The 15,298-nt window shown below is 37.4% G+C and overlaps 2 protein-coding genes across 5 annotated transcripts in view; one reads left to right on the top strand and one right to left on the bottom strand.

Annotated features, from left to right (window-relative positions):
• Asph (aspartate beta-hydroxylase) overlaps positions 1-7,916 on the top strand; it is a 219,588-nt gene extending 211,672 nt beyond the window's left edge. For all 4 annotated transcript variants that reach the window (XM_071602317.1, XM_071602316.1, XM_071602318.1 and 1 more), the window contains exon 25: positions 5,673-7,916. In XM_071602317.1, coding sequence (XP_071458418.1) covers positions 5,673-5,823 — 151 coding nt within the window. In that variant the 3' untranslated portion in view covers positions 5,824-7,916. The remainder of the gene's footprint in view (positions 1-5,672) is intronic.
• Positions 7,917-9,591: 1,675 nt separating this feature from the next.
• Positions 9,592-15,298, bottom strand: part of Clvs1 (clavesin 1) — a 189,250-nt gene continuing 183,543 nt past the window's right edge. Inside the window, exon 5 of the mRNA XM_027932912.3 lies at positions 9,592-9,679. Coding sequence (XP_027788713.1) covers positions 9,592-9,679 — 88 coding nt within the window. The remainder of the gene's footprint in view (positions 9,680-15,298) is intronic.

Genomic DNA, 15,298 nt, shown 5'->3' with positions numbered 1-15,298 from the left:
TTTTCTTAATAAGGCTCTAGCACCAATGACTATATATAATAATGTTTCTGCCGGGAAGATGCACCTACACTGAAGTCACACGACTTTGCTTTCCCTCTTACTAAGTTCAGCTTTGCACAACTCACACAATCTTACTAAGCCTCAATTTCCTCATCTATAAAATGGGAAGAACAAATGTGTCCACTTGTGTGGTTTTGAGAATTAAAACAATCCATATGAATGCACTCAGAACTGTATTTCCAAGTGTTTTGTAGAACATTCACTCTGTATATTTGAACTTTTATTATCCTCTTGTCTGGCTGCTACAGAAGTCAGGACATCTGTCTTTGATGTTCCAGGGAGCAAGTCCAAACATTCCTGCAATATTGGGGATGGGTCTTGCCACCTGAAATGTGACTGACTGGCATGAGAAGGGAGGCTTGAAGGAGTTAGGAAAGGGATCTCTCCCCATGAAGGACTGAGAGACTGGGCTCCACACCAAGCAGTGTCCAAGACAGTCTATAATAAAGGCCCTAGAGGTAGAAGAGGTTCTTTGTGATATTGATCATCTTTTAGTGGACTGATTTTGTGTGTGTGTGTGTGTGTGTGTGTGTGTGCGCACACACACACACATACCATGCCATGCCATGGGTTGGATCCGGGTCTTCGCATGTGCTTAGTGTGCAATCTGCCACTGAAGTACATCCCTAGCCTTGTACTCTTTTGATGTTAAACAAAACGACAAATACTATGTTTATCTCAGATGAAGATTTGTTAGATATATTCTGTAAAATGTAATATGAAGCATGAAGTCCTAACCAAAAATGCGGTGCAGAGAATTAATAGAATTTTAATACTGAAAGGAGACTTAGAGTCCATCTTGTCTGCCTCTGGTGGGGAAACTGAAGCCCACGGGTAAAGTGCTAGTTTGCAATAGTCATAACAAGAACACAGGTGTCCTAGCTTCCAGAGAAATGCTCTCTGCAGAAAAAGAAAGTCTGTGTGTATGAGGAAGAGAGAGAGTTCTAAGAGGAAGTGGTGGTAACACCATTTAACATTTCACTTGCAGTGTGTGTCAGTGTTTCCAATGAAGTCAGAACTAGGAAACTTCAGTAATCAGAATTAATTTGAGCCGAGTTCCATTTTGGTTTTAATTTTTCCTGAGCTCTTGACCCTATCCTATATTCTACTTAGCAGGTTTAAATTCCTTGCTGGCCACCTCAACTTGGCATCTACAAATACCAGGATTGTTCCCTACAACCATGATCTTACACTCAAGTGTTGGTCTGCCGTGAAGCCAATCTAGGGATTTCCTACTTAGGATCAGCCTGTCACTGAGAGAGCTGGACTTGTCTCCATGTGATTCCTTTGGCTGAAAATTGAAACCATGTCCTTTGTCTACTCACAACATTTTAGCAAAGGTCACTGAATATTATCTATTGAGGTTTTAGGTGGAAGACTCTGTGGCCATCTAGTGTCATTACTTAGCATTATTAATATCAATGGTAATTCTCTGGAAAATTATAGCCATTAAGTATGCCCTGACACCATTATATCATTATCATTAATTACAATTATAATAATTTGAGAAATTGCGGGATTTTATAATATTACTTAATTGCATGACCACATATTCTTTTATCTTTTGAAAAACCAGGGGTAGACTTGATGGCAAGACACTCTAACAGTAAGCCAAGGTAGCCATCCAGCCCCCTCCACCTCCAGTACAGTTTTTCTGAGTCTTCAGAGAAGTGTTCTGGGACCTCTTTCAGGATGAACTCTCAAATTCCACCTCTAGTAGCTTTGCTGTTTTTTAGCTCTAGTGTGTTATGATTTGACTGTAATTTAATTATAATTGGTGGAGCTTTGCTCATAAGGTGAGTGGCCTAAAAATTCTTTCTTTGCCTTCTAATGAGTCTTTGTTTTTTATTCAAATGAGACATGTAGATGTTTGACATCTTCATGCCCTGACTCTTTCTGCTGTGTGAACCCTCAGCTTTTCTCAGGAAGGTGATATATGTCTGTTTTAACCCTGGAGTGGAGTGGGTATGTGGGTAGAAATGATAGTAGAATGAATCAGACATTATGACCCTATGTACATATATGACTACATGACTAGTGTGACTCTGCATCATGTACAATCAGAAGAATGAGAAGTTACACCCAATTTATGTATGATGTGTCAAAATGCATTGTACTGTCATGTATAACTAATTAGAACATTTTTTTAAAAAGCCACTTAACAACCCTTTGTAGTACTTCCAAGAATTCTTTTTTTTAAAAAAAAAAAAAAAAAAAAAGAAAGATTAGTTAATGGATAACACTAATCCATACTTGACTTAATATATCTGAAAAGCCACAAGCTAGTGCGTCTTAAGTCCTACCCTTACATGCACTGGTGCTCCATGAGTGACCAGTATGTTCCAATGCTAATAGCTTCTCCCAATTCACAGGGAACTGAACTTAGTAATGGAATGTTTAAGGTTTGTGAACTTTTCTCAGTCTTTGGTTTTGTTACACCATCAGAATCTAGGGAAAAGCATCACTTTGTAAAAACTAGATTTTTCTATTTAGTTCTTAGAGTTACCTCCAGTGTTTAAAGTAGCGTTCAGATTCTCTGCCATCCCCAAACACCTTTGAGAACCACTTGTCATTGCTGCACAAAATATACTTCACAAATTCTGTAAAGATTCTTGATGTGTTGTCGCCTTTTTCAGTTTTCTCAAATGAAGTCTCACGAGGAGTGTCGTCAAGGTAATTAATTCTTGGTAGCATTACACTACTTCCCAGATATTTCACCTCTTTTATTATTTCCCTATTTTTTCTATACTTTCTTCTTTGTTTTAAAACCTCTATCATTAGCTGAATTTCTGTTATGTACCGATCATATGCTTCCCAGGTCGCTGGGATTGCAGGCACCCACCACTCCTACTGGCTAACACTTTATTATGAAACAGGCTTTGCATTAGATAATTTTGGCCAGTTGGAGGCTAATGGAAGTGCTCAGAGCTTGTTTAACGTAGATTAGGTTAAGCTACGATGTTTGGCAGAGCAGGTGTATTGAATGTACTTATGATTTAGAGTATTTTCATTTTTTGGTGGGTTTTTCGGGTTGCAGCCCCTCTGTAAGTCAAGGAGCATCAGTAACTCGCCCCAGGTCACATAAGCAATAAATGCTGGGGCCAAGAGATTTTAGTCTTCCTTCCTTCAAAGACCATTATGTTAAGTTCCTCTCCCAACTTTCTCTTCTGCCATATGATCGATCCTCTTTGTTTTTCTGTTTCTTTTTGATTTACATACAGTACAATATGCATATCATAAGAGTTAACCATCTTAACTCTTAAGTGTCCGGTGTAGTGACATTAAGTTCATCGACTTTGTGCTACAGTCATTACTCCATATCCAGAACTCTTGTCAGCTTGTAAAACTGGAACTTTGCACCCATTAAACACTAACTCCGTACTATCTCCTTCCCTCCAGCCCCTGGCCACCACCATTCCTCTTTCCATGTGTGAATCTGATTACTGTAGGACCTCATAAAAGTGGAATTATTTTGTGACTGTCTTATTTCAGTTAGCATAATGACCTCAAAGTTTATCCATGTGGCAAATGTCAGAACTCCTTCTTTGTCAGGAGGATAACTATTCCATTGTGTGTGTGTGTGCCACATTTTGCTTATCTGTCTATTCACTGATGAACACTTGAGTGGCTTCTGCCATTTGGCTCTTCTGACAGTGCTGCTGTGAACATGGGTGCTGCCTTCTGTTTTGAGTGCACATTTCTCTTCTAACTAACTAGTAGGCTTATCTGGGGCCCATTGCCTGTTCCCTCTGACAACACCAAAACCTAGAAAATGACTGCCTAACTGTTGAAGCAAGGGGTCATTCCCCTCTTTATTGGGAGGGACCAGGTATTTGTAGTTTTCTTTTCAGGTTTGGTTTTGCATGATAATGATTGTCATTTGCTTCTGAGTCTATATTTCTGTCCTTTGTTATCCATGGATGAAACTCTTTATACCTTCAGAGGACTTGTGTCAAACAACCAAGCAACACATATTTACTGAGTGCAGGACATTGAGGTGGGGGGAGGCTGAGACAGTGCATAGTCAAGGGGAGTGGAGAGGTGGGAAGCAGAAGTAGAAGTTTGGTTCACAACTTCAGTGTATCTTTAATTTGCAGGTATTAGGTACTTTATCAGTTACTTAAAATAATTTGTAATGTTTACTGTCAGATTCCTTCAAAGGTCAGTTATTCTCTGCTGGAATGATTTTGCCTGTCCTTCTAACCCTCCAACCTGGGACATTTGGTAATGACTGGAAACACTTCTGATTGTCACAAGGGGTATGGGGCATGGCACTACCATCTAGTGAATGGAGGTCAGGGATGCTAATAAACATCTTCCTGCACAAGACAGCAGAAAATTATCTGATCCAGATATAATCAATGCTGAGCTTGAGAAGCCCTGAAATATGAATATTGCTCAATTTATATTGATAATTCATCTAGTAAGGAAAATAAAATGACACCAGTCATTTTCTGAAGAAAAGTGTCTGTGATAATATGGTTACTTGAAATCAAACTATCATTTCTCATGTTATAAATGTGACTATTTACTAATGCAGGATAATTTCAAATGCTTAAGTGAAACTTTAATATCTATAGAAAATTTAGTGAAAATTTCACTATAAAAGCATAACTTAGCATTTAATGTATTAATATCATAATTAATATATATCTTAAAAGTAATATTCACTTTATAAAGAGATGATCATAAACTCATAGCTTATAAACTTACTTAGGATTAGAAAGACATCATGTAACTGGCTCCTCCTGCATATTCTATCTGCATATTGCTTTGTTTAGACTAGCATTATATTTAGATCCTGGTCCCCATACAGATCACTTAGGAGGAAGTGCTAGAGGCTCTATAGGATGTTTTGTAGCATTGATTTAAAATATTCCATGGATAACCCACTTGCATAGCAGATGATGCTAAAAATATAAACAAAATTCATTCCCAATCTGCCCATTTTTCTCATCCAGAATACTAGTGGGGAAACACCTCATTTGGTTACCTACTTTCTGGTCACTGGATTTAAGACTCATTTCTTCCATAAAATGAAACTTGAACAAAGAAAGGAGCTAAAGAATCATTTGGAGGTGTGTAGTCCATGGAGTCACTGAACAGGAAGTTGTCCTGTATGGGAGCCACCAGGGCATGCATGTAAATGCTTACCTAACTAAACAAGCATCTCTTAGGACTGGCTGGAATAATTACAGGGCTTGAAATAAGAACAGAATGCCTCATCACCTATCCCCAGCCTTTTGCACAACTTCAGTGTAGGGCAATGAAAACTGATATTCATAATAAACATCCTGAAATTCTTTCTCTTTTAATAAATAGTTTAGTTGTAGAGATACACAATAACTTTATTTATTTATTTTTTATGTGCTGAGAATTGAATCCAGTGCCTCCCATAGGTCAGGCAAGTGCTCTACCACTGAACCACAACCCCAGCTGAAATTCTTTCTTAATCATCAAAGGAAGAATAAATTCAGGCTTAAGTGTCCTGATTCTATCTGAAAGTTTGTCATAAAAGGGGCTTCCTGCATGTGGACAGTAATTGATCCTCAGATATCTGAACCCCCCCCCATCCCAAAGCTCTACTCAAAGTTCATGTTTGTCTGTTCCAGGACATGGGAAGAAGGCAAGGTGCTCATCTTTGACGACTCCTTTGAGCATGAGGTGTGGCAGGACGCCTCGTCTTTCCGGCTGATATTCATCGTGGATGTGTGGCACCCAGAACTGACTCCCCAGCAGAGACGCAGCCTTCCAGCCATTTAGCAGGAATTCATGCCGACTTGGGACACTCTGGAGAGAGGCTACCTTTCTGGATCCCTTTGATGTGGAGATAGTTCAAATACCGTGGCTCTTAATTCCCTCAACTTGCAGCCTGAAAAATTCTGAGCTTCCTCCCAGGGTTAAAAGATACTAAAGGGAATATTTGCTTCACAGCAATTCATTTAGAAAACACCCTGCTGTGTTTCATCCCATGACAGTACTGATCATATGCCCATATTTAGGGCGAACACTTGATAGCTTCTACCTTGCCAGCCAAAGATATTTTTTCCACACAGAATACGTCTGAATCAGTGAACAATAAGAACATATGTAGAAACTGTGAATGGATTGCTTAAGTTTGTAATTTTTCTATGCATTTATATTTTTCTAAGGTAGCTAAACTATTTTGGCATTACGTACCACTACTTTTTTGTCGACTTTAATGACAAGCTTTGCAAATGCTTTACTTCTAGTCATTTTATAGCAAATTTCCTGGTGAACTCAGACTTCTTTATTTTAATCTTTTTTTTAGTAAAAAACACTCATTAAAATGACCATTTTATTTTCCTAATGCAAAAAGAGAAAAGTGTAATTATGCCTGTAATCTATGACCTGTGCTGATTCTTGCCCTTGAGTCTGTTTGCTTCTTTATCTTCATTGAGCTCCAGTTTTTGCTCTGCTTAGTGTGCTAATGGTGGAAATATTTCAAAAATCTTGCTGCTTTCTAAGGGAAATTTTTTACATTGAAAAAAGGACATGAAATATTTTATATTATGATATCAAAATGTCACATGTAAATTTTTTAATGCCAAGTATTAGGGCTTGCTGCAAATAATGGAAAATGTGCGGAAGTAAAAATTCTTTCAAAGGATAAGTCAATAGGTAGTGGCAAGAGCCTCTCTGCCTTCTGTGACATCATTGATTGGGAATCAAGAGTGTCTTCACCTATTGTAGATCTGAGTGAATGGCAAGAAGATAGCACTTTCCATTCTTTAGATGGTTTGCATATAAATTTTGTAAATATGGAGTAGCAGAGTAGATGATTCCCAGGAATGCTAGGATCTTTGTGCCAAGTGTAGGAGATGAGATTGCTTTCCGCTTCGAAAGAATTTGAAGAACTCTTCCATCTCCCTATCTTGAGAAACTTCTGCCATTTAAACATCATTTTTTAAATAAAAATTAATACTCATACTTAGTTTTAATGTTAGAAATAACTATTGAAAGTGATCTTGCCTGCTCATTCCAAAGACAATCAAGTCAACAATGTAATAAAATACGAATGCATTTGATTTTATGTCTTTAAAATTAAAGCAAAAAGTGTTAGCTATAAGAATGTAATGATATACCTGCACTGAATTCTAAGCCAATATGAACAAAAATGCTACAGAAGTGGCACATAGGTCACTGGATTTCATGCACAAGTAGAAAGAAACACTTGTGCTTTCTTTCCCCTCTAATGACAAAGGAAGAGGCTTTATCTTATTTAACGAGTAATTCTTTAATGCTGAAAGTGAACTTTTTTCCTTGACCTTAATGGCATTAACTTTTGATAGAAGGGCTTGCAAAATATTTTTCGTGTTCCTAAAGTATTTGTCCTGTTACATTTTGACAGTGTTCAAAAATCCCACTAAACCAGATGGAGAGACATGGGAGGGAAAATATCAAAATTAATTACAGAAATAAAAAGGCATTTGTGTTCTTCAGTATTTATTAAACAGAGGAAATGACTGACAAAGGGTAATACAATCCAGTGTTCATGTAGTAACATTCATGTCACTTACTGAATTTGGTTTGCTATGTATATTGCATACACATAAAGAAATTCAAACCATAAGTTCTGATTTTTTGAACCATCATCTTACATTCATTTAATAAAATTCTGGAAAAGAGTAAAAACTAACTCTTAACTTGGCAAATATAATGTGTTATTTAAAATTGGGTCACTACAATAAGATTCTAAATATTTCCAAATGAAAAGCCAGAGTATTATTACTGCCGCAAAGGGCTGTCAATAACTGACTCCCAATAGCCTTTTTAATATTTGTATCCCACATCTGTTTTATAAACCCAAGCAATAAAGTGGATTTTTTCATTCATTTCAATTCTTCCTTTTCCTTACCTGTATATTGGTACATAAGAAAAATATTTCAGATTGCATTCATAGAATTATTTCAGTGTTTTTATCTTGGATTTGAAATGTCTACACAAAATGAACATGTCTTATTTATACTGTGATATGATTGAGGCATTTTTAATTGTTTTAATTTATTTCTTCTTCAAGGGTGAAATATAAAAATGACTTATTATTTTCTCCCAGTAGAAAAAAATTAAAACATTAGATCCATGGAGAAAGAGTGTAATCAATGGTTAAGATTAGCAATATCTATTGGGGGTGATTATGGCCAGCTAAATCACTCACTTCTTTCCTTTGAATTGTTCAGCTAACAAATCAACCCTCCCAAATATTTTCCAAATATTTAAAATGCAAAATCATTTTACTGTCCATTACCAACTAAAATATTTTTATTTGACACTGAGCATTAATTGATCCAACTAATAAATGTCAATGTCATGCTGGTCAAATCAGAGATATCTAAAAATATACAACTGGTCTTGTGAAACATGGCACAAATAAGGATATCATATTCTTTGATATCTGTTCATTTTATATCTAATTTCCTTTGAATGTATAGTTGGAGATTCCATTTCTACAGAGAATAGATAAAGAAATAAAATGATCTTTGGCATTTCATCCTGCATTCCTGGTCTTATCTTAATACTTGCATATTTAGCCATCCATGATTGGATATCTACCCACTCAGCAATGGCTGGGCCATTTCTCCATACCTTCAATGATTGCAGGAGGGTGGGGAGTTAAATGGTTGGGTAACATATTTCTTTGCTGTAGTGGCACAAGTGAGCCAACTTGAATGGATTTATTAATCGCTGATATGTTTTTTCAAAGAGACCCCTTCTCTCTACAGACACATTCTGGACTAATAGCTTCTCAGGATGCCTATGGTACACCCCATTGCTAAGATGAAATAATCATATTTCAAACTGCATGTGCCATCCTTTGAAGTCAGCTCATCATATACAGCTGGTGACCTAACAAAAAGATGTAAATTCAAAATCATTTTTCGCAGGATATCAAAATAAGAAAGCTTTGCAAATAGCCAGACCTATGAGAATGTGCTCTTAGGCTGAACAATTTGATGCTGGTGATGAGGTCAAAGAAAATAATTCAATAAAAATGGAAATTAGTGGAGATACTGTTTTCTCAGGGTTCTGCATTGCATTAATCTTGATACTCATCTCTGCACAGTTTGACTCTGGTGTGTTTACTTAATTTGCAAAAACTGAAGAAGATTCCTGTGTGATTTCTCAGAAAAATCATTGTCCTAATGCAGTATGTAAATCAAATTTAGTTTTTCACTTTTTAAATTCATTTGATACTTTAAGTGTAGTGGGGGAGAGAATTTTTTTTTAACATAAAAGCCAAAAATCTTGCTTCATCTTCCAATCCCCTTATTTTTTAAAAAAATAAAAGAAAGAAAGAAAAAAATTTAAAAAAAAAAAGCATCTCTCAAATCCTTGTTCAACTTTGGCTGCTCAGACCCTTGGCTGGTGACAGTCATCTCTGGGGTCAAGAGTGGAGGACCTCGCGTCGGGCAGGATGCACATGTCCATGTGGGTTGGTTGCGCGTGTGCTTCCTGTTTAGCTGATAGCACTGAAGGCCGGTGTGCAGGAGCATCGGGGTGACTCTGGGTTCAGTCCAGTGCCAAGAGAGGCTGAGTGTTCTCATTCTCTCCCTTCTCCTCATGTTTCAGGGTCCCAGCTTCTACAACGGACTGAGATCTAATGAAGAGGGAGAGAAAAACACATTTACAAACAACTCATGGTGGCAACAATTTTGAAGCCTTGGGTGCATTCTGAATTTCTATTCCCCTCTCTAATCAGAACACTCAAAAGAACTATTTAATTTTTCCCTTTGGGAATCTCTGCATTTCTGCATTTTCCTGCATTTCTACACCATGTTTTTATGGAGAGAAACATTGGAGTCTTGGGATCTTCACAGAAATTCCTTCTGTTGGGGAGAAACGTATACAATGGAAACAATAATAGCATCCTCCCTTAGGGGTGTGAAAATGGAATAAGTTCATAAATGTACAGAACTTCTTAGAATAATGCCAGGTGTATACATAACAAATTTTAGTGTTATTACATGTTATATTGGGGGATCTCAAGACCACCTTTATATTTGATAATTTGATAGGACTCATAAGACACAGCAAAATTGTTACACTCACAGTTATGGTGTATTACAGCAAAAAGATACATTAAAAATCAGCAAAAGTACAAAGGTGCATGGGGTGGAGTCAAAGCGACCAGGTGTAAGCTTCTGGCTGTCTTACCAGTAACATGATATGGACAGAGCTTAAATTTCTCAGTACTGATATTTGACAATATATGCAAGTGTTATCAGTCAAGGAAGCTTCCTGGTTAGTGTCCAGAGTTTTTATTGGGGGGTTGGTGAGTCACATAGGCCTGCAATTCCTGTAACTGACCTTAGCTACTCAATCTTCAGCCTCTGTCCCCCACCTACCTTCCAGAAGATATCAAACGGATACAGTGTTACCTAAAGTTAGGTATACCAAAATTAGGTTTACAGCCATTTGCTGTAAAATCACACTGTTAGCATAAACTATCTGGCAAAGCCTAAAACCTTAGATGTACAAAGACGTTCTTATGAGGCATGCTATTCCAAGGGCTCAGAGGACCCAGTCAAAGTCCAGTCCTGAGACTTTTAGATTGTGCAGAGTTTGGATAACTCAGGTTCGCTGAGCTCACTATTTACTGCATGTGTGTGTGTGTGTGTGTGTGTGTGTATAATTTTTACATGTTTATATGAAAATTATGCTCATTTAAATAATCCAATTTAATAATTTGTCAATGTTTCAAATAACTTGGTTTTAGTATGTGAACATCTATTGAACATTTATTGCATGCATATCTTATGATCTTTGTCAGCTGGAAAATAATTTCAGTTTTAATTACTCAAAGATTTTGGAAAGAGATCATTATTGCTCCAATATAAAAGGACAAATCATAAATTAAAGATCATTACTATTATTGCAACAATGGTGACAATAGGAGAGTGTTCCATAAATGTTTACTTCAATTTCATGCCAGATGATTTATGTAAATTATCAGTTTTAGTTCTTAGCAACAATTGTGGGAGGCAGGTAATGCTTCTATTTCATAGGAAAGAAAATAAAGGTTCAGAGCATTTCAAGAATTTCTCTAATCTGTACAGCCATTAAGGGGGGCAGAACCTAACTTTACCTTCTTATCTTTTTAATGGTCTTAACATCATATATAAGTTTCTGATGACCCCAAACAAAGTGTTTACAAAGTACATAGAAACATTAAAAATCCAATAAAATTTGGTGTTATATATCCCAAGATCCACAGAATGTTTAGACACAGGGGCAGAGTTGTGACTAATCAGTATAATTGCCTCAAAATAATTGGTTTCTACTATAAATGTAATTTGTCCAAATGACCCAACTTTAGATACCAAGCCCAACCTTTGAGAGTAGAATGGATTCATTTACTGCCTTGATGAGATAGAAGAAGCCTATGTACTAGTTTAGAGCCAGCTCTCTGACATCTTCCCTATGCAATTTTCATTGTTTTAGCTAAGGGCCGTGTGTGTGTGTGTGTGTGTGTGTGTGTGTGTGTGTGTGTGTAGTGTTGATTGATACAAGGAACAGAAAAGCTTAAAATTCAGAAGACATTAAAACAAGCAATAAATATGACAACCCAGGAGCACAACTGTCCACATTGGCTACCTCCTTCCAGCACCTTGGACAGCTGCCTAACTATTTTGCCCTGACGTCCTTGTGAGAATGGAGGGAACTGGTCATCGTTTACTCTTAGAAACTTTGAACCACAATTCTCTTACTCTGTCATGTGGGTTGATTTTATTTTATTACATAGCATGTGAACCACAGGCAGCATTCAAGTTTCATCTATAATTATAGCTGAAGATTCTTCTAGGTCAATCTGGTAGGAGATCCTTAATAAGGGGCCATACACACCTCCTCTTGGACATATTCAACATGAGAAACCTACTCCCCTATCCCCTTCTGAAGTTTTCCCTTGCATTGAACCCCAATCTTCCTTTCAAAACTTTATGTACTGTTTCTGGCTCTGCTTTGGAACCATCAAATTGTCATCATCCCCTTGTGTCCGTGGGGGATTGGTTTCAGGATCCACATGGATATCAAAATCACAAATGCTCAAGACCCTTATATAAAATGGCATAGTATTTGCATACAACCTATGCACATCCTCTTGCATAAATCATCTGTAGATTACTCATGATACCTATTACAATGTATGTTGCTATGCTGTGTTGTTTAGGAAATGATGACAAGAAAAACTGTTTATAGCTGTTCAGTACAAACAAAACATAAATATGGTGGGCCTAAATATACAGTACACATCAACAGCAATGAAATGTTTTTCCCTGAAAATGCTTTCTGTAGCCAGTCCAATCCATGATATGGAACCCCCAATACAGAAGCCTGATCATCTATACCATCCATTCAGTAGTCCATATAACAGTTCTTTAAATATTTGTCTGTGCCTTCCAGCCATACCACGTCCCTCACAGAAGTTAATCAAATACCTCTTGTGTCAAGATCTCTAGACCTTACCACCTCCATACTTTCCTTTCTCTATCAGTTGTATGGATTACCCATTGTAGTCCTGATGTGACCTCAGAGTAGGGTGAAATGATTGCTTCCTTTATTTTTTATTTTGGTACACTTTATTGAGCTTATCTAGAATCATATTAGTCTTGTTGGCACTAATGTGACAAAAACAATGAAAAGCTAACTGTATTTATACATACTCCTGTTCACCCATTTTTCTCCCATCTTGAAGGTGAGTATGAAATTTTATCTTTTTGAATTTGCCTATGTTTTCAACCTATCTCCATTCTTTTGGGTCCTACATTTGTTTATCCATCCAAGTTATTATCTGTGACTTTAATGAGTATTGAGTTTGTGTCTACACTTTCCCTTCCCCTGCTATAGAAAGCATTTATGGAGAAAATCAACAAATTCCAAAATAATGAGTTTTTAATCATCTGTTCACCCTGACTCATGCTAAGAAATTCTTGGGAACATCTGCTATATGCCAAAGACTATGAACAAATGTGTAGAAACCTTCATTCTGTTATGGAAACACTGCTTCAGATACCCAGCCATAAACTTACAGACAGACTTGCATTCACTGAACACTCACCCTAAATCCAGCAGCTGGGTAGAGGCAGTTTGGGACAGAGAAAGTGTTAATAGCTAAAGAAGGAAATGAAGGAAGTGGAATCTATCATCCACACAGTGACATCACTCACCATCTTTGCTCATGTGACAAATACTCACTCTCCCCTCCACAAGGAGTAAAACTGGGACTTACATTATTTCTTTCAGTGATATACTGTAAATGAACATCTGGAAGACAATCTGTCTTATCTCTGCCAATAATCTTAATACCTTCATTGAATGGTAATTTTATGGTTTGGATGTGAGTTGTCCCCCAAAAGCTCATGTGTGAGACAATGCAAGAAGGTTTGGAGGAAAAATAATCGGGCTATAACCTTAGCCTAATCAGTGAATTGATCCCTGATGGGACTGATGGGATTAACTGAGTTGTAACTGGAGGCAGGTGGGATATTGGGACATGGCTTTGGGGTAGATATTGTGTATCTAGAGAGTGAAGTCTCTCTCTCTCTCTCTCCCTCTCTCCCTCTTTTCCTCCCTCCCTCCTTCCCTCCTTCCCTTCCTTCCTCCCTCCCTCTCTCCCTCTCTCCCCTCCCCCTCTCCTCTGCTTCCTGTTCACCATGTGAGCTGGTTCCCTCTTGCCACACTCCTCAGCCATGATGTTCTTTGCCTCACCTGGAGCCCTAAGGAATGGATCTGGATTCTATGGAATAAGATCTCTGAAACCATGAGTCTTCAAATAAACCTTTCCTCCTCTACAGCTATTCTGGTTGGGTCATTCAGTCACAGTAGCATCAATAGCTGACTAAAACAGTAAGCTAAAAGAGAACAATTCTCAGATGCTGAGCATGAGGAGTCAAACATAACATTTTTATCCTAGTCTATGTTTTTCCTGATTGAGGAAATGATGACCATAGCCTCTTTAGATTCAACATAATTTGATTTCCTTGGTCACACAATGAGCATTTGATATAAGTAACACATTATATTATAAATATTTTAAATTCACTGGAAAAAGTAGAAAGAAAAATATTGCTTTTCAAATAATCTAATATTTTTAAAAGATGTCAAGAGAAAAACCTTTCTTAAATCTTATCCTTAGTCCATTTGAGTGAGTCAAAATACTCTCTGGGAAAACTAACCAACTACTGATTGATAAAAATGTCTCCACCATTGTGTCCTTAGTTGCTGAGCCATGGAGAAGCCACTTGCCCTGAGGTTTTGTTGTCTCGTTCACTCATGGTGGTGACCTCTCCATTCAGTGGCTTTGCCTTCTCACAGTGAGTTTAACACTTCTGCTAAAATAAACATTTCTCTTGGGTCCTCTTTCCACATTGAAAGCCAGCTTAACCTTGTGATTTTTGCTATTTCAGCCATCATTATATTAGTGGGGCAGCAGGCAACTCAAAGAAAGTTTTCACTATAGCTTGATAGCCACAGTTTTCCTCGTATCTTTGTCTGTCTGCCTTTCTCTCTCTTTTCTTCCCTGTCTTCTTCTCTACATCCTCCTTTGCCTCCTCCTCTTATCTTTTCATTGGTTTTTCCCCAAATTGGAACTTTATCCACTTTATGTCACTTAACATCTAGAGCTGTAGTTTAATGTCTACTGATTCCAATGATGATTAAATTCCAGAAAGAACAAGATGAATATGAAAAATGTTGGCCATGAGCCAAGCCCTTCTGCATAGATCTATAACTGAACTGAGAGTCGTCTTCTCAGGCAGAGGTATATATGCAAAACTTTGTTTGCTGCCTTAACTCAATAGCTAATAATCACCTGTATTTTGCTTACTTGTGAATTGCATAGCTCATTACCTTCTTGAGCTATATGGACCCCTGAAAGGGGAACAGGATCTCTGTTTTTCAACTTCAGGCATGCACCAGGAGTCATAGGACACCAGGGCCACATGGAGCTTCAAAGGTGGTTCACTTGGGACCTCATTTGAATTATGAGCTACAATTTGTTTTCCAGGGATCAACTGTATCATTACATCAGGAAGGATTCTACAGTACTACTTTTATTTCTTAAAGTCAACAATAGATTGGGCATTGTAGCAAAGCACAGAATTGTCTAACACCTAGTTGAACCCATAGAAGGACTTCTGAACACAAATAAAGATTTTTTTTTTCTTTTAAGAAGGTAAGCTAAGGAAGGAAGGAAGATGGCGGCGAGGGGAGTGCATTG

The sequence above is a fragment of the Marmota flaviventris genome, chromosome 15 (genome assembly GCF_047511675.1).
Source record: "Marmota flaviventris isolate mMarFla1 chromosome 15, mMarFla1.hap1, whole genome shotgun sequence".
NCBI classification, from domain to species: Eukaryota; Metazoa; Chordata; class Mammalia; order Rodentia; family Sciuridae; genus Marmota; species Marmota flaviventris.
Note: the sequence above shows the minus strand (reverse complement) of the source record. Positions and strands in the feature narration are given on the sequence as shown.